Source organism: Phycodurus eques, chromosome 11 (genome assembly GCF_024500275.1).
Source record: "Phycodurus eques isolate BA_2022a chromosome 11, UOR_Pequ_1.1, whole genome shotgun sequence".
In the NCBI taxonomy this organism is placed as follows: domain Eukaryota; kingdom Metazoa; phylum Chordata; class Actinopteri; order Syngnathiformes; family Syngnathidae; genus Phycodurus; species Phycodurus eques.
In genome coordinates, this window is record NC_084535.1 from 12,357,648 (window position 1) to 12,379,592 (window position 21,945).

General features: G+C 42.2%; 1 protein-coding gene across 1 annotated transcript in view; it reads right to left on the reverse strand.

Moving 5' to 3' along the window:
• slit1a (slit homolog 1a (Drosophila)) overlaps positions 1-21,945 on the reverse strand; it is a 119,724-nt gene that overhangs the window by 17,305 nt on the left and 80,474 nt on the right. Inside the window, exons 8-22 of the mRNA XM_061690838.1 lie at positions 21,203-21,274; positions 17,688-17,759; positions 17,503-17,574; positions 17,168-17,311; positions 15,546-15,709; positions 14,596-14,619; positions 10,785-10,929; positions 9,512-9,586; positions 8,438-8,581; positions 8,199-8,342; positions 7,963-8,129; positions 6,796-6,928; positions 3,797-3,865; positions 3,646-3,717; positions 3,475-3,546 (exon numbers count right to left, since the gene is read on the reverse strand). Coding sequence (XP_061546822.1) covers positions 3,475-3,546; positions 3,646-3,717; positions 3,797-3,865; positions 6,796-6,928; positions 7,963-8,129; positions 8,199-8,342; positions 8,438-8,581; positions 9,512-9,586; positions 10,785-10,929; positions 14,596-14,619; positions 15,546-15,709; positions 17,168-17,311; positions 17,503-17,574; positions 17,688-17,759; positions 21,203-21,274 — 1,569 coding nt within the window. The remainder of the gene's footprint in view (positions 1-3,474; positions 3,547-3,645; positions 3,718-3,796; positions 3,866-6,795; positions 6,929-7,962; positions 8,130-8,198; positions 8,343-8,437; positions 8,582-9,511; positions 9,587-10,784; positions 10,930-14,595; positions 14,620-15,545; positions 15,710-17,167; positions 17,312-17,502; positions 17,575-17,687; positions 17,760-21,202; positions 21,275-21,945) is intronic.

Below are 21,945 nucleotides of genomic sequence, written 5' to 3' on the forward strand. Positions count from 1 at the left end.
AGTTCATGTCGCTTTCTTTTCCCGCTTCAACCCAGCATGTGGGCCACACCCTGGCGCTGTTTCTGCTCGCCCCCCCCCCCCCCCCCCAACCCCCCACTCATCATCCCCCACATGTAATACCCAGCAGGCCAATTAGCAGCTTATTAATAGGGAGCTCAAAACCACAAACTTCATATACACAAGTGAAATCTCACTCTGAGTAAAACCGCACAGTGCCCATGCCAGGTTCGGGCCCACTCTTCTGTTTGAAGCCTTAATGATGCTTCTCATCTTTACTGCGGTGTAAATCCAAAGGTGCAGCTTCGTAAAGGCGTCGGCACCTCGGGGTGTGCGCCTTTCCCGCTCACACTTCACGTTTTCAGTGAAGCGCTAAACTTTGAACTGTCAACTTGGGTATTGAAGTCGAAAACCATTAATTGGAGCTCATTGTCGCTTTACTTTTGTGGCCTCACCACGTAAAGAAATAAAAGTGCAAGAGCAGCTGATGTTTAATACGAGGGGCTTGATTGATCGGCAGAATGGAAAAGATGTCTAAATTTGACTGAGGTTAATTCACACTGACATCTATTTTTTAAAAACATTTTTCTCTATCCAAATCTATATCAAGAGGAGAAACCATTTGCAGGCGGTCAAGTACCTACGTACATGCAAAAGCAACAGGTAGAGGTACAAGCCCTAACTGTTAGGCCATCTGAGCCAATCAGAATCTTGAAGAAATTAATGACTGGAGAAGGCACAAAAACAGCGACATGGAATCTTGTCTTTCTGCTCAAATCGGTTCTTTTCCCTGTGTTACTATTCTGTGTGAAAGGCATCATCAAGGGTGTGTAGTTTCACATTCACTTATTCCGTCACATCAGACAACCACGTTGTCAGGTTGGTCACGCATTGAATTATCCGACTGCAGCGTGCCGTATCGCCTGTGTGAAAGTACGCACAGACCCGGCAATGTCTAACTTTGTAGGGTTCTGTGTGAAATGTGCAGGCTGATAAATGAACCTGAGCCTGAGCTGAGATTCGAACCCGGGACCTCTCGACTGTGAGGCACACTGGCTGACCACTAACTACCTACCGTGCTGCCTATGGAACAATAAGAACAAAAAACACAACTGCTGGCTCATTTACAAAAATAGGACATACTAGGGTGTCATACAAGGGAGAATAGTAGTTTTACCATTAAAGACCAAAAACCATTTTACCAAAAAACACAGGTCACTTGCGTCTGGAAAGGCCCAAAATGTTAGTTTTGATTGAGCATCAAAAACACAAACGCCTTTTAAAAATATGTACCTACTATTTATCCTACTACAGGCATGTTGTTTGCCAATATACATCATTGATTTAAGTCTGAGAGTCGTGTGTGGCTGGACATGGCGTCACCCAGGCAGTCTCGTGGAAGTGGGCCTGGCGTGAGTGAGTAAGAGCAGAAATAACGGATGGTGCTTCATTAGGGATCAAAGCGGCGCTCGCAAGGCAAGCAAGGCGACATCAAGCTAATGACGGCCGAGCTTCGCTCTTGTCGGGTGATAAAAGCCCTCTCGGGCTTTGTGAGGAGTAATCATGGGGGGTGGGTGGGGTGGGGGGGCGGGTCATATCCCACCGTAAAAAGCTTTGTTGTCACTAGTAAATAAAAAAAAAAAAAGTGGGCCTGCTACAAGCACACATGGAAGGCCGATGCGTCCACACCAAGATGTCCAAACTATGGTCCATGGGCCATTTGCGGCCAGCTGTCTGTTTTGCAGTGGCCCGCGCCATTAACTAAAAATAGCATTTGACACGACTCGCCAAGTTAGTGTGGGTGTTGAAAAAGTGTGGGGCTTGCAACACCCACATCTTCCGCGATTGATAGATTGGTTTCACATAGCGTTTTACTAGGTGTGTGAAGATGTAAAAAAAAATATTTACAACTAAAATAGTCACAACATTCCTGTTCATATAACGCACCAAAGAGTATTCCATTTCAGCATATCTTTACCTATACTGATGGATTGGTTTTAGTGAATTTAAGAAAATAAAGGTGAAGAATGTCGAACTGTTCCTTGCAGCCTTTGTTTTTTCTGTAAGCAGCAGTCAGAGAAAAAAAGTTTGGACACCCCTGGTCTACACACACAGACGTGAGTCTCCACTGTGTCTGGCCTTGTGAGCGAGGCTGCAGATTTGAGTTGGAGCGCGAGGCACCGGGTCCAAATCTTGCTTGGGTTTCATCATTTAAGTGTCGCACACGTTTATATCCAACATCTCAGTTATTGAGCAGACCGATTCCTCCCCATTTAGAGCCCACGGTCAGCGAGAGGGCACAATCAAAGGCTCGGAGGCACCGTCAAAGCCATTACGGTTAGCGCGGGTGAACATTCTCAGGTAATCAGTGTCATGGTGATTGTGCGCAGTGGCCCAAGCGAGGTGTGGGCTGCGGATGCCGAACGCCGAGGCTGCCACTTACGCAGAGAAAATGGGTCAGAGGTTGTGTTTGTGTGCGTGTATTCATAAGCTGTCATAACTGTTTAGACGGCCCAGTCCTCTGGAGTTTATCAAAGATTCTCAACATCTGCTGACCTCCTCTCCCTCCGTTGTCAAATATTCTTTTTAATGACTCATTTAGGCTGATTGTAGAACTTCTCAAAATAACTTTTTTGTTCTATTTTGTACTTTTTTTTTCACACTTTCTCTTTTTCTTCTTGTGTTACTATACTTGGTTTCCTTGTTATTGGAGTTTCTTGAAAAGTGCTGTATAAAATCTATGGATTGTACATGACATTAATTACAGATGAATTTTTTTTTACATTTATAAAGCTGTGCATCCATCCAGCCATCCAGCATAATAATGGCCAGAACAGGAAGAAAAGTTACATTTTTAACACAGCTCAAAGGTTTGGGGACATTGGTTTTGCTGTATTATTTTTTTTCTCTTATTGCAAAATGAGTATTTTTGTCAAACTGAAACTCCTCAACTCACTTCAACATAGTTTCTTGGCACCAAGATGCCACCAAAGTAATAGTTTTCTTGCTTTGGCCTAAAGAGAGAAACACCAAATAGGTGAGTTTTTCGGCAAATTTGTGTGTTTTGAACATATTTCTAATCCAATAGAGTACATTTGGTACAATTTGTTTTCTTTTACATACAATACATTTGCAGTTAATCTTTTAATCTAAACTGTTGTTTACAAACACATAAATTCTTTTTATGTGCAATACATTTGAAATTAATTACTTTTTAAACTACAGTTTTATATTTCTCTATATTTAAGCACAGTGTTAATGTGGTGCACAATGATACAATATCTTAAAATAATATAAAATATGCTTTTGTGAATAAAACCTCTGCCTTGTTTATGATGAGCATTTAGGCCCACTATGCTATTGTTTATTTATTTTTGGTAATTCTGGTGGTATTTGGAGAGCCAAATATTTTTTGAGGTGGTACTTGGTGTAAAACTTGAGAACCATTCAAATAAAGCACAACATTTTGGAACTCACAGTAGTCGGAGGGAGTGCAGTCCACTGAAGGCCATTTTAGGAATGCACCGCAAGGAGTTGTAGCTCAGGATTCTACAATGTAAAAAAATAAAAATAAAAATAAAAAGTCACTGCATTAATTCCACTGTTCTGAAAGAATGGATGCTGAGTTCAAGGCCCCTCGGCACTTACAGAGTGGTTAGCTGGCTCATGTTGGCGAAAGACGCGTTGGTCAGAGAGTTGATCTTGTTGTTGCTCAGGTCCCTAAAATAAATAAATAAATAAATAACATTATTATTTCGTGTCATTGTTCTCTGAAAATCAGACCAGGAAGGAGACTTACACCAGCTGAAGGAATTTAAAGGAGGACAGCTCTTTTGGTAGCACACTGAACTGGTTTCCATCCAGATACCTGAAGCAAAAAAGGCATTCATTCCAAGCTCTGTACAGTGCATAATTTAACACCGCATGTACTAAAGAGAGAAATAAGCCTGTCCATAGTTTACTATCACTAGTATTTCTTGGCGGTCAAAGCTATATTTCCATCAAGTTGCGAAGAAATATATTGCTTTTGTTGGAACGGCGAAGTCGGTGCAGCTGCCTGAGAGTGGACGTCTCGCTGCGAGAGGGATTAGGAGTGTTTAAAGAAAAGTGTTGCATCAGGGCTTAGAACCTGTCGAGTTGTTGTTTACATTGTTTATAAGGGTGTAAATGCAGGCATGTAAACAGACTAAAAGTTTTTTTCTGTGACTCTCTTCCTTGCTGCAGTTGAAGTTTATTTATGGATGTCCTCTTGAGATGAGCAGCCATCTCATTTCCAAGGGGGTCCGACATAAAAACATGTGACAACAAACATACAGTACACCGAAGCTCTCAAATACCCATCTGCCCCCAAACCATCAAAGCTATTCATCTGGCATACATAGCTAACAAACATGCAATGACAATTTGAATGAGTACAGCACAGACACGATATGCATTTTAGAACAACCCTACAACACTTTATATTTCCTGGACCTCTTGCGAAAGACACACACTCCCATGTGCGTGTGTGGGTGTGTTCTCTTGCAGCCCACCACCGTCGTCATCATGCCTGCGAGGATGCAGACACTGCCAATGCAAAGTGCTAACAGAGGGTTGCCACCCTGACAAATGGCCTGAGAGGAGCTGCGGGGGCCTTTCTCCTGCTTTTGTTGACTGTATTCAAGAGTTGGTGGGCTGAAGAGGGAGGTATACTGGTTAGCTAGGGGCTTTGGACTGCGGGGTAATGATAGGTAATGATGGTGCACAGGACACTTTGGATAATGACGGTGTTGCGCGCGTTTCAGACGACTACATGAAAGGCCAGAAGAGAGGCCCACCTGGTCACACCTGCTGGGACAATGACAGGCCTCAAGGCTTACATTGTGTGTGTGTGTGTGTGTGTGTGTGTGTGTGTGTATAACACTCGCAGCAGTATTGGAAAGTTCCATTCCCTCCCCTTTCCATTGAAAAGTGCTCATTAAAATGTCCTCTTGCTCCCCTATGCTCCCGTGGACAGGCTTTTGGCCCTGACACAAGTATGCGCACACACACCATCACACGTACACACACGGACACACACTGATCCTTGGCCACAAGTAAGAGAGTGACATCAGTGCGAGCCCTGACGGCTGCAGGGAAGCACACAAGAAGAATGTCTGTGAGAACAACTGCAAGCGTTCTTGGCCACTTTTTCTCAATGCTCTCTTCTTCAAAATGATCAGATGTGTTTTCTTTGCCTCTGCTGTTCATATATAATCTCTGCCACCCCTCCAGAAGACACGCATTACACATGCTACATGCACAAGTGTTGGGGAACACCTCTGCTAAACATTTAAATAGTAAATCAGCTTTTGGGTTTAATTTTCTACAGTGTGTATTCTCAGTAGGGTTGCGTGTTAGCTGGAGTCTATACCAGCTGATTTTGGGCGAGATGCAAGGTACACTGTGGACTGGTCTGGTGGAATGTTCTTTTTTTCTTTCTTTTTTTTTTAAAACCCAAAACATTCTTGAATACACGGGAAAATAAGCATTTTCGAGATTGATTTCCTCCTAAAAAGAAGAAAAAAAAGAATGGATGGTGTAGAGGTACATTCGCCTGACTTTGGTGCAGGCAGTGCGGGTTCAGTTCCCACTCAGTGACGGTTTGAATGTGAGTGCGAATGGTTGGAATGGTTGTCCGTGTCTATATGTGCCCTGTGACTGACTGGTGACCAGTTCAGGGTGTAGTCCGCCTTTCGCCCGAAGTCAGCTGCGATAGGCTCCAACGCCCCGTGATCCTGATCAGGAGAAGCAGTGTTGAGAATGGATGGATGGATGGATGAGAAAAATTAGGTGAATCCGGGGGTGCCGAACCACAAGCCTGTGAGGGTCCACTGTATACATGTAATTCCAACACCTCCATCAAAAGCAGCACAACTGATACAGTCTAAAAGCAATTAAGTTTTGGAATGTTTGCGCACAATCGCTGTCTTCCCTCCCCTTGATACGTACTAGGGGGTCCTCAGTTTGTAATGGAGTTCTCTTCGCACTGCGGCGACTTAACCAACCCGATGTTTCATGTAAATTGAATCATATAATCACAAAGCTATGCCAATGCAGGAGTTAAGTCATAATTACAGTAAATATTTATATGAAAAACACTTCCAGGCCATAAATATAAAACATGAACAAGTTTAATGCATGCAGGCCTGTCGTAAACTGAGGACCCCCTGTATATGCATACTGTAAATCTTAAAACAAACCTCTAATCTAATAAATTAATAAGTCAACCACAATGTTCTAGTCGATGTTTGATTTAGGCGCTATTCCAGTTAAATGCTTGGACGGGTGCGGTGTGGAAGAATATTTTCCCATATGAGCAGAAGCGGGCATCATGATAGATAGTGGTTAGCACATCTGCCTCACAGTTCGGAGGTTCTAACATCCTTGTTCGTCCATGTTCTCCCTGTGCTGGTGTAGGTTTTCTACAGGTAGTCCTGCTTTCTCCCACCTTCCAAAAACATGCATGTAAGGTTATGCGTGGATGTGAGTGTGAATGTTTTGTCTAGAATGGCCCCTCGAATGACTGGCAACCAGTCATGGATGTAACCTGCCTCTTGTCTAAAATCAGCTAGGATAGGCACCATTCACCCTCTGACGCCGAAGAAGGCAAGTGCTAATGAAAAAGAGATGGATGAATGTGTGGAAGCTGCAAAAAGGTTGACAATCTCCACACTGCCAACCTGTTGTCCCAGTGCTTTTGTCCTTCATGTATATATTATCTTCCTACTCAGTTCAAGCCACACAAGTGATCCGATCAAAAGTAGCCAAGGCACTTACAGTTCCGTCACGTTTCTGGGGATTCCTTTGGGCAACATGTGGAGGTGCTTGTTACTGCAGCGAACCACTGTCTCCAGGCAAGTGCACTCGCTGGGGCACTGAGGTCTGGGCACACAGCTTGACTCCTCGTGGCCTGTGGAAAGAGAGGAAATTGCAGGAGTAGTTACACACAGAGAAAGGTGCCGCGGGATGAAAAAGAGTGCGGGTGAGATGTAGATTACAGCTTCAGTCTGAGCTGTCAGGGCAGGCAGAGAAAGTGATGAAAGAATGGAAAGTTTGAAGGTGAGACAAAGCACAAATACCACAATCTCTCAAAGTGACAGCGGGGTATTGAGACAAAGAAAAGATAGGAAGTCTACCGGGAAAGAGATAAAGGAGCCTCAGTAATATAATATTGACTAACCTGGACAAAGAATGGAAGCTGGCCTGAGGCCTGGAGACAAGTCTAACATGAATTCAGCTGAAAATAAGCTGACCGGTCAATAAGGCAAACCGCTCAATATAGCTTCACTCAGCCTGACATTGACAAGCAGCTTAGGAAGTGCTGAGCTGCAATCTATTTCGTAAACAAAGAGCTGGACAAAAGCGCTCATTATTGCAAATGATCGCTGGCAGTTTAGGCAGCTCTCACTCGTAATGTATGGAGTTGAAAAGCTGCAATAAAACTTTGACAAAAACTCATGTTTTGAGCATTTTAACCACCTCAAGATTGAAAGCCCGTTTTTTTTTTTTTTTTTTAATAAATAAAGAGTGACTAAAGTTAGGTTAGAAACAGGCCAGTTGTGTTAAAAATTGAAAGCTGTAAAGCTTTGTTGCATAAAGAAGCCCGGCAACCATGAACATAAGATTGTGTACAGATTAATTTCTGCCTATTACACGGCTGAGTAAAGTCACTTTTTTAAAAAAATAAACAATTAAATTGCATTGCTCATGGTTCTTAGACTTTGGAAATATAGTTTAGGAAGATGTCTGTAACCACAGCTATTAGCTTTGGTTAACTATTAAAGACAAAAAAAATATTGCCTCTTGTTAATCCTCCAGGGAGTTCAACCAGTGTTAGTTCAGAAAGCTAGACAAACTTAGTAACTTTTACTGAGCAAAAGTCAATGCTGTTGGTAGAGCAACTGACAAGGAAGCTCCGATCAGCCTCACGCTGTAAGGACATACCTTCCTCGCAGCGGAAATCAGGCAGCGCCACATCTTGCAGGGGGATCTCCTTTAGGAAGGCTGGACGCTGGCAGCGAGGGTTACCCGTAACTATCTTCCTGCTCCTCAGCCAGTCTCCCAGCCAGGACAGCCGGCAGTCGCAGTTGAACGAGTTGGCCAGAAGGTTTCTGTCAGAGAGATAGCGTGTAAGGTGGTGTGGAAAGGAACAACGTATGACGGTGAAAGTGTGGTCTAACAGGGTGGAGAGGGTCTGCAGGGTATCGAAGGCTCCAGGGGTGATGGTGGTCAACTGGTTGTCGTAGAGAGACAGCAGACGCACGTTGTGCAGGCCCGTGAAGCTGTCATTGTGGACACAGCTGATCTTGTTATTCCTGAGCATTCTGTGGTGAAGGAGACAGAGCAATAAAAGAAATATCGTAGAAATATATTGTCCTGTACAGTGCTCCCCCAGCGATAAATGTCACATGTGACTTACAGCATGCGCAGACCCTCCAGGCCACGGAACATCTCGCTCCGGACCGTGTCGATCTGATTGGCTGTGAGGTGAAGCTCGTTGACGGACGAGGCGCCCTCGAACACGTCGTCCTCAACCTCTGTGATCTTGTTGTTACTAAGGTTGCTGTAGCGAGCAAATGGAGGATGAAGGAAACTGGAAGCTAAAAGTCACAAAGTCAAATTACCGTAATTTCTCGTGTATAATGCGCATTTTTTCCCCCCAAAAAATTGTCAAAAGTCAATAGTGCACATTATGCATAGGTATAGGGCAAATTGAAATAAGCTTTTACATTTTATAAATGTATGCCGCCATCTAGGGGTTATGAAAAAGCTGTACACTTTCATTCCAAAACGCCACCGCCTCCTAGAGGTTATGAGAAAGGTGTACACTTTCATTCTAATATGCCACCGCCACCTAGTGGTTATAAAAAAGGGGTGGCCTACACTTTCATTCCAATATGGCAGGGGTACGTATTACTGCATATATGTACAGTTCTGCTCATAAGTTTACATACCCTGGCAGAATTTGTGAAATATATATATATTTTTTAAATATAACTGATGACTGAACAACAACCATCATTAATTTCATTATGGTTATGTTTTGAGTAATGATGCTTTTCTGAAATGTTTGACCGTTTAATTTGAATGCCATTAAAATAAAATTAAATGTATTTCGCCTGGTCCTTCATGTTTTCTTTAAAGAATTGTACCCATTTTACTAATTCTGCCTGGGAAATCAAACATATGAGTACAACTGTGCGTTTTTTAATTTACTAAATAAAAGTTGGGCTGCGGATTTCAAAATAAGAGCAAGTAAATGAAAACAAAGTATTACGTGTTCCAGTAAAGTGCTTAAGTTCAGAATAATTCTTTGAAAAAAATTAACAAAATACAGATCATGTTTTGATCATATGGGTAGAAGCAAAATCATGCATTGTAAAAATTTATTGTACAAAGGAAGAAGAGTTTTCCAGAATTTGGAGGTCAACTTTGGGGGTGCGTATTATACATGGGTGCACATTATACACGAGAAATTACGGTAAATACTTACATTTTCTTTAGCTGGGTAAGGCTCTTGAACACTCCGGTGGCCTCCAGAGTGGTGATGTCATTGTTGTTGAGGCGCCTGGACACAAAGATGAACCTTTTTTATTAAATCTTTTTACGTCCAATCATATATTTTTGTTTTGTACAAATTTAATACAGAATAAAATAAAAATCTATACCGGTACTTGTCTGTCTGACTTTTAACTAATTTAGCAAGTGTGGCTGGCACACGCCAATGTTTTAATTGGCCACTGGTGCACAAACATGAATTTTGCCTCACAACAAGTGTAGAAGAGAGAAATTCTGTGGATCTACAATTGATGCACAGTTACATTTCAGTTGTTGACCGTTTATCATAACTCTTTAAATACCTTCTCTCTTTTTTTTTTTTTTTTTTAAAACCAACCTGGTGTGGAGTTGCAACTGTCTCAAATTATTGAGCAAATTTTGAGAGTTAGAAAACTACATAATAATGGCAAATACAACCAAGTTTAAATATAATATGATGTCAATATAAATCATTGTAATACGAACGAGAATGACTGCACTACAGCAGGGGTCACCAAATCTTTTGAGACTGAGCGCTACTTCTTTGGTACTAATTAAGGCAAAGGGCTACCAGTTTGCTACACACTTCTGAAATAACAATTTTGCTCAAATTACCTTAAATTTAATGATACTCATCTATGTGAAGACACTGATCATGTTGATGGGTACAAACACTAATTATCCACAATGATTTAACAAGGTAGAAAACAGATACTTATAAACATACAATACTTTATTAGTATAAATCTCCACGATTCCAATTCTATGGCATTCCTAGGAAATCACAATGTCTTATCACTGGTAAACTATTTGTAGAAGAGGCCCACGGGCTACTCATCCGGTCCTTGGGTGCTACCTGGTGCCAGTGGGCACCATATTAGTGACAACTGCACTAAAGCATGCATATAAATATATTTTAACCGGTAAAAACTTTCAACACAAATGAAAAACTTCGTAATACATCATAAAATAGAATTATTAACTTTTAATGGCATACTTTTTTTATTTGTATATTTTGAACAATTTTCATTGACTACCTCTTAATACGTTTTAAAATCTCACACCCTCTTCTTACCCTCTGTGATATTTATAACATAGTCGTTAGAAGAGAAATTGTAATTTAAAAATCGTTTTTCTGCCATTTAGCCTACCAAGTTGTTGATTCCCCACCGTTTTTGCTCACATAAAAATGGCTGCTATCCGACCTACACGTTAAAAACATTGCTTACAGCTCAGTGGTGGATGACGGGATGTGCTCGGGGATCTTGGTGAGCTTCAGGTTGGAGCAGTCCACAACGCTGGACTCGCAGCGGCACTTGGGAGGACACACCGGCTCGCTGTTGCAGGCGTTATTCAGCCGGGCGTCCTCGGCACCTGAGGAGAGGAAGGAAATACAATCTGTCACGCAGGGAAACGATGACATCAGCCCTTTTCACGATACATCCGCACGCGTTTTCCCACGACACCGCGAGTCACGCATACCCACCCCCCCATCTGCAGTTTGTCCCTAACTTGCTGTTGACCTTAAGTGCCTGCAGCAGAAGCTCCTCTGCCATTCATGGGAGGAGGGGCACATGAATGGGCAGCTTATTTTAGAGAAGTGAGCGGTGGGCCGAAAAGGAACAGCACCCAGAGAGGCAGCGATAAGGACGGCAAAGAGGATTTGGGCAGTCAGCTTCAGTAAAAGCAAAGGAGCCGGGAGGGCTCGGTCAGTCAGTTGGAGTGTTGCAGTTTGTACTTAAGGCTAAGCTATATGCTTGCTTTCAAGACACAATGTGTAATTCTCCTAGTTTTGTTTTGTTTGAAAGTAAACTTTAGCTGGGAGCTTGAAGCCTCTTTTGGGGAGAATTGTTCACGATTTGCCAATGTGCTCGCTGTGCATTGTGAATTGAATTGATCTTGCTGATACCACACGGCGCTCAAATCACAAGTTTGCGTTTGCAAGACAAAAGCAAAAAAAAAAAAAATCAGACGAATGACGTCTCATATCTTGAAAAATTCATAAGTAAGGTCACTTATAACTCAAGGCACCACTGTATCTGTACTTTCTACTCCTTACTTTGTCCAAATAGGCTTGCTACTAAGATGTAAAACTAGAGCGCTAAAACCAACTGCGGTTGAGATATGTATTGAGATGTTGGTGACATACTGTATATGAAAACTGGGACAACAATGACACGGAGGAACGTGAATCAGGACGCAACAGTTTTGGAGAAGTGAGGTCTTCCCCATTGGTGGCCTTATTTAAGAGAGTTGTTTGTTTTTGGCTCCAAGAATGATTGGTGGCGAATGCATTGTCTTGTACCAGCCTAGAAACCACCAGCTTCTGCCATTCAAAAATTCTCCATCTAAATTGTGGGAGAAAAAAAAACAAAAACACAGAGTCGTGGGTGTGCTGGCGCCTATCTTAGCTAACTCTGGGCGAGAGGTGGGGTACACCATGAACGGGTCACCACTCAATCGCACACCAGAGTATTTGTACTTCTATTTAAGTAGAGAGTGCAAGTACTTTCACCACCTCTGTTCCTGATAGAGGAAGTGCATGGAGGAGGCAGGTTGGCAGGGATTGGGGGACGTTTCCCTGCACTTCCTCTCTGTCTATGAATAGACGTTACGTGCCAAAAAGTGCGCTGCCAGATACATCGTGGCTGCTCAATAATGGAACAGCTCCGGGAGCCACTTAGAACAGAGTGTGTGTCTGTCAATGTTGGTGTGTGTGTGTGTGTGTGTGCATTTGTTCCATTTAGAGGAAACAGCCCAGTGTTTTCTGTTAGAATAACATTTTATGCCCCGTTCCCCTCTCGCATGCTTCACAGTGATGCACCTCGCCGACTCTGTGAAGTTTGCACATTACGTCACCGGGACACCGCGGCCACCCAGGCCACAATCACCAGCAGGAAAACCTCAACCAAGAGGCAAGGGGGAGAAGAACTTAAAGTCGAGCACTAAGAATGTGTCCAAATAACGGGACGTCATCTGAAGCCATTGCGTAACCACAAAGCCACATTGTTGACTTTATTAGAGATGGAAGAGTGGATTGCATTCGCAGAAATAACTTCCTTTAGACACAGTAAAACAGCTCATTAAGGAACTTTCCCTCGGCCAGACAACATGAAAAAGTATTTCCTGCTGGAGAGGAAGTAATGAACGCATGAACCGGCTTACAGCTTTGATCGTGACGACGCCAAGGAGCCCCCTGAGGGAGATTTGCGAGTCATCATCATTAGTATTGATAAGCACATGGTGGCCACACTTTTATTGCATGGAACCCGAAGAGGACAAAACACATCGTGGGATTTTTTTCTCCTCATGAAAATGGCACAAAATGACTCATCCTCGAGGAGCTCTTTAATTCACTGCAGCTTGATCACATGAGGACAAAGGTACTGGGAGACAAGGTCGCATATAAAGAAAGTTGTTCCCTTTTGAAACGTGTTTGCGGCAATTATTATTATTATTATTTTTTTTTATCTGGACAACATTTAAGAGATGACCAGGCTCACCAGTTCTTTCACATCAAATTCGTCGAAACACATCTTTATGGACCTTTTCCAGTCATGCTGAACCAGAAAAGGTTCTTCCCCAAACTATTCCCAAAGAGCTGGAAGCATGGAAATGTCCAAAACGTCTCGGAAAGATGAAGAATTAACATATGAGAGTACCTAATGGATTTAGACCAAAAGAAGTGTGTCCCAATACAGTACTTTTGTCCATATAGTGTTTTATACAATAGATCGGATGCACATCTGTTTTTGTTATCTGATGGAAGACAAAAATTCCATTACCTCTGACATTAATCAAATTTAGCTTTCATCTACCTTTTGCATCTCATTTGGTCTCTAAGCCAATGTTCTCACAACTTAGCACACATAAACACACTCATTTACACACACACACACACACACACACACACACACACACACACAAGTCAAGACGATGAATCACAGTATCACTGATTCTCCGAGTTATTTGCTTGGCAGTTCCCTTGCTAAGAGGTCCGGAAACATCCACTGATAGGAATCTCAGTCCCTCCGATGGGCTTTATTTTCTTTAGCATTTACCGATGGGGAAGACACACACTCCCTCCTTCACTGAGAGACTTTATTGTGCGCTCATGCCAAAGCAAATAGTCTCTTTCCCTTCTGACTGCATACTCAGAAGAAAGACACTCACACATTTATCATATTAAAACACACTCAAAGGTGCTGACCCTCACAGGTCCAATTGGCTAATTACACTGATACCACCGCTATTTTCTCCCTGAAAAAAAAAGATGATTCAGTTGCATTTGTTGTCATTTTAAAGGCCATCGTTTCACAATACAAATCAACAAAAATAAATTTGCACAAATATGGCAAATTATGAAATAAAAACATGGTAAGTATCCACGTTTTCCCATGGCCATTAAATCACAACTGAGCCGCTTCTCCTCACTAGGGTCGCGGGCGTGCTGGAGCCTATCCCAGCTGTCATCGGGCAGGAGGCGGGGTACACCCTGAACTGGTTGCCAGCCAATCGCAGGGCTCATAGAAACAAACAACCATTCGCACTCACAGTCATGCCTACGGGCAATTTAGAGTCTCCAATTCATGCATGTTTTTGGGATGTGGGAGGAAACCGGATTGCCCGGAGAAAACCCACGCAGGCACGGGGAGAACATGCAAACTCCACACAGGCGGGGCCGGGGATTGAACCCGGGTCCTCAGAACTGTGAGGCTGACGCTCTAACCATATATATATATATATATATATATATATAAAGTTTTTTTTATTATATATATATATATATATATATATATATATATATATATATGGCGGCACTTGGAGAGCTTATTTTTTTAGTTTGATTTTATTTATTTTGTTTGAGAACCTCTGTGATAGTTGATCAATAAAGCATTATCTTTAAAATGATGCACATTAAATATCTGTGACCCACTGGTTGAGAAACACGAGAATAACCTGCGCAATTGTTTGGATAACAAAAGGGGTACGGATGAACAGTCAAAGCAAGGAGGAAGACAATGGTAGCCATGAACTCACCTGGGATGAAGTACTGCTCCTTGGCTGTGATGGAAAAAAGACAGAGGGACGGATGTCAGTGAGAGCTCGGAAGGCATAGGGCCCCGCTATGCTTCGACACAGTCATATATAATACAGAGCTTATATATGACGCAATGCAAATGACAACTGAACATGAGATCTCAGTGGAGATGACAAGGGTAATGTAACAAAGAACAAGACAATGCAAACTGAAGGCATAGAGGATTAAGACAAAAGAGTGACACCTCCATCGTGTGCTGCTGTATAGCACTGTGTAAGGGCATTTAGCAGTATGTGGGCACATGAATGGCATGTACAGAAAGTGGCAAAGACATAATGAGGAAACGGACAACCCTTCTCCATCCCCACTTCGGTATGGTCGAATACTGCTCAAGGACTACAGTACATATATTATACTGTAGCCAGGGAGTAACATTCCACTTTGCAACTATAATAGATTCCACTCTTCTTCTTCTGCAAGTTTTTTCACACCCAAATCACCCTAGCATGGTTTTATGTGCCTTTAAGCACAGTCATGCTGGAACAGAGTAGGGCTTTGATCCCACAGATGTATTGGTAAGATTAATAATTATGATTCAGGAACTAAGGGTTTCTTATCCAAATCCCTAAGTGACTGATTAAGAGTGTTTCAATACTTTTGTCCATATGTAGTGTAAAACTCCCCTTTTGAAGAGTGATCGCCCAGAATGTACTGCATATAATCTAATGGAAGATAAAGAATCACCGTAGTTTCTGGAGAAGCAAACGGGTCTAACCCAAACAATGATTGATTAATTAAATACTTCTGTCCACATGTAGTGTAAACACAGCATAAAAATGTAAAATGGCCTTTGTAAGAGTGATTGGGGGAACAAGGCAACAGATAAGAGAAAAGTAAAAATCAGAGCCAAATAAGGGAGAGGAGAGGCACTTGGAGATCGTCAGCCTACCGGAGCAGCGGAATTTCTTGCTCTTGATCTGCCCGATGCGTTTGTTGGCCAGCCGACGGGGGCTCGCACAGCGGGCGCCGCTGGTCTCGATGGGGTTGGAGCGCAGGTAGTCGGCCAGCCACTTCAAGTTACAGTCGCAAATGAATGGATTCTGGGCCAGGTGACTGCAAGAAGAAGACAAATGGAGTTCCCATGCTTGTTAGAAAGTACCGCGGTATGCCGTTACTGGCTCACTAATGCCGCAGCCAAATGATGTGGTGGCGAGAGGCTCGCTTTAGGGTTAGGTCAAACTTGTTTTCATCCTGAGCCAGATCGTAGTTATGGTTGCCCTCAGGAGGCTGCTTATAACGGTGAAACCACAGAAATGTTTAATCGCCGCAGTACACCAAAAATCGTGGCTCACTTTGTACGCTTAAGTACTCACGCTTAAGTTCGCATTCAGTGCAGCAGGGTTTCCCAACCTTTATTGAGTCAAGCCACATATGTTACAACAGAAAATTCTCACGGCACACCGGCTAATAAAAATGTCACAAAAAGTGGATACAAAGGTCAATTATGTGCATTCTGACATTTCAGCATTTTATTGTTCTGTCTGTCACTGCATGATACTACATACAAATACATTGTTGGCAGAAATAGATGAAGAAAAAAAAAATATTTGCAGAAAAAAAAATTTAATTTTCAGACCAATTAATAGAAATTGTATAATTTACTGCGGCACACCTGATAATCTCTCACGGCACACTGTTAGTTTGGTTTGCTTATGTTTGATACAATATGTGCAGGAAAATATTTATGACATTTAAAATGAAACATCAACAGCTTAAATCTGTTTTATTATAGGAAAGTGCAACATCAATAGTTTGTCTTCTCTTTAGCAAATGAAGGTTGCAGATAACTAAAACAGTTAATGGATTAAATAGTGTGAATTATTATGCTAAAATACAATAGCTTTTGTTAATGCTTTGGCTCTCTCTGAAGAGACCAGGAGAAGCGGTTTGAATGTCATTTGCATTTCTACCATGCTACTACTAAAAGCATGTACTGTAGCTACCGTGACGTTTTCTAAGTCAGAAGCTGAGCTGCATTGCATTTGTTTACAGATAGGTATGCGGCTAGAGCACGAGGCTTCTTCTTTTCTATGGGGAACCCTAAAAATAGCCCCATCATATTACATAATTGCCCATTGCCACGGAGGGCCGCATCTGGTCCACAGGCCTTGAGTTTGACACCTATGTTTTGGATTGACCGTGACACCCTGTGCCCCATATGTGAATAGGTGTCATGTAAATCAGCCCTTTGAACATTTGGATACTGTTTCCCATGCGCGGCATGTTTCAGCACGGGCTGGCAGACGCCCTTTTGAGAAGTTTGTTTTGTATTTTTCGGCCAAATTAAAAAAGGAAGAATATTCCACAGGGGAAGTGGAAGCAGTTTTTTATTGTTTTGTTGTTTTTTGTGGCATAAATCTGTGTGTGATTTTAAGGATGATAGATTTACCCTATTTTCTAACAAGTCATTTCATGCTGTGCTATTCCAAAATGTTCAGAGTGAACTATTCTATGTGGGCTCATCATTTTATGGAGTATATGTACACGTAATCAAGATGTGTTTCAACTCACAGGGTCTGTATGGCTCGCAGTGAAGCGAAGGTACCCTTGGCCAGAGTTTGGATCTTGTTGTCATACAGCGACAGCAGCGAGAGGTTCTGCAGGTCCTGGAAGGTGTTGGCACGGACGCAGTGAATCTTGTTGGCGTTCAGCAAACTGTGAGACGCCGATGGGAAAGACGAGAAGAGAGTGGAGGAGGGAATCGGGCTTGTCAGACTTTCCTTATTTATTCATTCATTATGCGTTCCAGCTGGAGAACGACGCATAGGTACAAAGTTTACTCAAAGGTTAGGACTTCTTCCTGAGTGGGAGTAAAACCATTCTGTCCGTATAGTGTGTGTTCTTACAGCAGTTGCAGGGCATAGAGGCCATCAAAGACACCCTGAGGCAGGTCGGTGATCTTATTTCCATACAGCACGCTAGGAGATCACAACACAGGCATGATTTAAATATGGAAAAATGACAGGCCAGATGAAAATTTATGCCGGCGGACATGCACAAACAAAACACGGCCTCAGGAAGGAACACTTACAGCGAGTTGAGGGAGCGCAGACCCTGGAAGGCGTCAGGAGCTATCTCCGAGATCTGGTTGTTGCTCAGGTCTCTGATGGTAAAGAAGGACAGTCAGTCAGGGAGACACTTGGAGGGTTGATGTGGCTTGAGAGCACTCTCATCTCGGTGTTACCCTTGTCAAGTAACCCAGGAAGCATCAAGAAAAGGTCATAAATGTAAGCCAGGGCTTTAACCCCTATTTGAAAAAAGAAGTATCAGCATTTTCTTTCCACATTTACTTTTTGGCCTGTATTTGGGTGTAAGGTGATTTACAGTAACTGCCACTCTATTGTAATACAGCATTAAAAGCCATTATTAATCAAATGTTGGTGATATTATACATGTTACAACATCAGTAACCACAAGTTACAATGGATTTTCACCCTAGGGTGACCACATGTTGGAATTTTAAAACCTTCCATTCACTTAGTCGACGTGTATTACTCCTCTCGCTGTGACTGGTTTGGATAAAGCAAAAATTTATCTAAAAGCTGTTTTTATTTTACTGAATGGAGTTATTAAAATCCAAATTAATTCATGTTCGATTTTGTGAAAAAGGACACAAATTCAATGGGGAGTAAACCTTTTCTTTAAAAAAAAAAAATAATTAGTCGTGTTTTAGCATTGTTTTCTTGTTAAAGGGCATCTATAGTGTATATATTTGTTATGCTTTGACTTCTGCAGATATTTTGGTCAAACCACTCAAAGTAACACAGATGTAATGCAACACATTACAATTCAAAAACAGTATTATTGCACAACACTGTTTGTGGCCCATCAAGTCGCTGAGTTATTAAACATCCATGACTGATGCGCAGTAGACTGCTTGTGAACATTACAGTTGTTAATCGGATCCACAGGCTCCTTCCCACAGGATAACCACTAATCCTATGTGTGTCTGTGACTGTAAATGCAACACTCACTGGAACCAGGGGGGAGGGAGAGAGAGAAAGAAAGAGAGTGCGAGAGATAGAGCGAAAGGCTGGATGCACTATGGACTGAAATGGAGTCCACTCGGCCCACTGTTGAAGGAAAATCATCATGTGGTGAAGAAGTGGCACAAGCTCACATTTTGGGGGTCACAGTTAAATAAGTGGCCATTCGCCTTGTTCCTCTGGATTTGAGGTTTCTTGGAAATTTCAATACAGCGGAGGAGCCAACATCTGCTCTGGTGTGTGTCTGTAAACTCAGGCACCACTCTGTGTGTGTGTGTGTGAGAGAGAGAGAGAGAGAGAGAGAGAGAGAGAGAGAGAGAGAGAGAGAGAGAGAGAGAGAGAGAGAGAGAGAGAGAGAGAGAGAGAGAGAGAGAGAGAGAGAGAGAGAGAGGCTGGTATTTCCTGGGATAAGACGACACACAGGGTCAAGAGGAAGCATAACGCCATAAATACACTAGCATAGAAACACCTATATACTGTATATGACTATATTTAACTTGTATAAATCACATCTCCAAATTTTATCCACATCCTATGAGAGACATAACAAAGACATCTGCAGATGATATCCCATGAAGGTTGCAACATATGATGTATAGGTGCTGTCTAAACCGTGCGCGTACTGAGCGAGTCTATCGAGGGCACACGGCCAGCTGAATCAACGCAGGCCCGGAGGGTCAACACAGACGTACCGCAATGCATAGTTGATGCTAAATGCAGAATCAGCAGCAGCATTGGGTCTGTTTCAGAAGACCACAGGGAAGACCCCTAAATGTCCTTTTGCTGATTGTATAATTTAAGGCTGCTCTGTTCTTCTATTTTATCCCTAAAAGAAATATAAGGCACTTCAGGATCCACATAAAAAAAAAATTAAAAAAAAAATAATTTAGAGCATACGATATGATGTGAACATCAAACGGGCAATCATTCAATGTAGGGAGCAATAGTGGGACGCTTCATTAGGTACACCTCACACAAGCTGGATCAAAATGAAGCAACCTTTAAACAATAAAAAAAAAAATAATTCGATTAACACTGACAGATGAATTGTTAATTGTATAACAAGGGAACCTCGATTTAATGAACTAATGGGGGACGGTTCATCCGTGACAGCAGATTGTCCATTATTCGATATCCGTTAAATCGGGCTCTGTTAAAAACGAGGTCCCATTGTATGTTTATTAGTGTGGTTGTCGTTTGCAGTCGTGTAGAACTGCACTGCATCGTGTCGAGGGGTGTAACCACAATATTATAGTCATCCATCCATTTTCTATACCCCTTATCCTGTTCAGAGTCACAGCTGACCTTGGGCGAAAGGCGGACCTCACACTAGCCTGCTTGCCAGTCAATTTCTCGGCACATTATAGAGACAGGCGATCAATCAATCAACGACCCCACAATAATAAACATGGAATAATATACATGTCATAAAATTTTAAAACTCAATTTGTTAAAGGGATAGGCTCCAGCACGCCCGCGACCCTAGTGAGGAGAAGCGGCTCAGAAAATGGATGGATGGATGGAATTTGTTAAAGGGGCAAAAAAAAAAAAAAAAAACTGAGCATTATCTTTGTAAAGATGGATTTTTTTGATGCAGCTCTTGTATTGTATTTTGTTAATAATAAGGCATAAGTGGTCCAAATATAGTATGCATTTACTTAATATTAGAGTGCCCTTTCCATGCTTGATCAAAGCACATAAATGTGCCCCAGTGCACCTTTAATTGTCAGTAAAATGGAAGCTTTTTGGATTGTTCATCATACATGCAGATAATTGCTTTCTGTTTGTTGTAATAAAACCATGTTTGTTGTTTCTATTCGTTCATATAAGTACAGCATATGCCAAGGTGAATGCAATCAGGAATATACTCTTGTTAGGTGTAAATGTGAGCTACAATTTAATATTCATGTTTACGCAAGTGTCTTTTAATTTAACGCAAACCATATCCGGTTCAGTCTACATGAGTTTACTGAATAAAATATTTGGTTTTGTACCAAAACAAAGACAGATCTGAGATTTTCTTCTGTTCCAGTCTGCTATATAAACAGAGAGGTAGCCTTCAAAGCTGGGCAAAGAAACTCCCTGACCTTCCGCTCTTCTCCGCTTCACTTGCAGCTATGTCGGTCAGGCCCGCTGGCGTTACGAACTGCGGCTGACTGACGGGACAGCTCAACTACCGGCTTGTCCCTGTTCTCACTCCCGCCCGACAGCCAAGCATCCCCCCTTTCATTCCAGCACACTCTCCGTCCCGCACATCGTCCCTGACCGGCCACAGTTTGTGCTTTGGCCATGCAGACGCAACACTCCCCACATTGCGCAGGGGTGGCACTCGCCAGGGGAATACCAGCGAACAGCATTGGAAAGATGAGAGCTGTTATTATGACGGCGTAGCATATGAGCGCCTGCTGCACGCTGCCCTAAATCAGAGAATATGTTTTCTGGGTGCAGACAAAATAAATGCTTCATGTTCCATTGGAGAATGAAAAGGAACACAGCCTGCCGGCAGCCTCTTGTTCTCAGTCCTGTGTGAGTGTAAGCGTGTGCGCGTTAGTGTACTTACATCCTACGCAGCTTCTTGTAGGGAGAGAAGGCTCCTGGAGGAACTACCTTAATCCCATTCTGCTCCAGACGTCTAGAGAGGATAAAAGATACAACAAGTTGACCAAACAATAACCTTCTCCCCGATTACCTCTGAACTAGAAGAGGTGGGACAACGTAGGAGAGCTGGAATTTAAGCAAATCCCAAGTTACTGTGGAAAAAAACAAGCAAGTTGAGTCCCCACGAAATGTCAAGCAAGTCAAGTCAAGCTGTTACTTAGGCTGAGCAAGTCATATATATATATATATATATATATATATATATATATATATATATACATATAATTAATTAATTTAGATATTATTTTTATATATTGCACTAGTCATTTATGATTTCATATGTACCTGTGGCTAAAATCAAAGTATGGAGAGTCTTTGTCATTGAAATGCATGCAAGACTTCGCAACATAAAATATGCTTTCAAATACAAAGCGAGATCCACCCGAAAAAACGAAACATTCAATAGTCAGAGTCAAGTCGAGTCTCATGAATGCCAAGCCAAAGTCATACGTTTACACGTTTTAGCCAACCGAGTCCCAAGACCTAAAATTGGCGACTCGAATCAAGTCATGTGATTTGAGTCATCCACCTCTGGGCGATTTGCCTGATTATATTGCGGGAGCTTTATTCTTCAGCAGCAATAGATGCAAGAATCTTGGAGTCATAACATTTCAAAAACCAAGAAACATCGTGCATTCTAGTGTG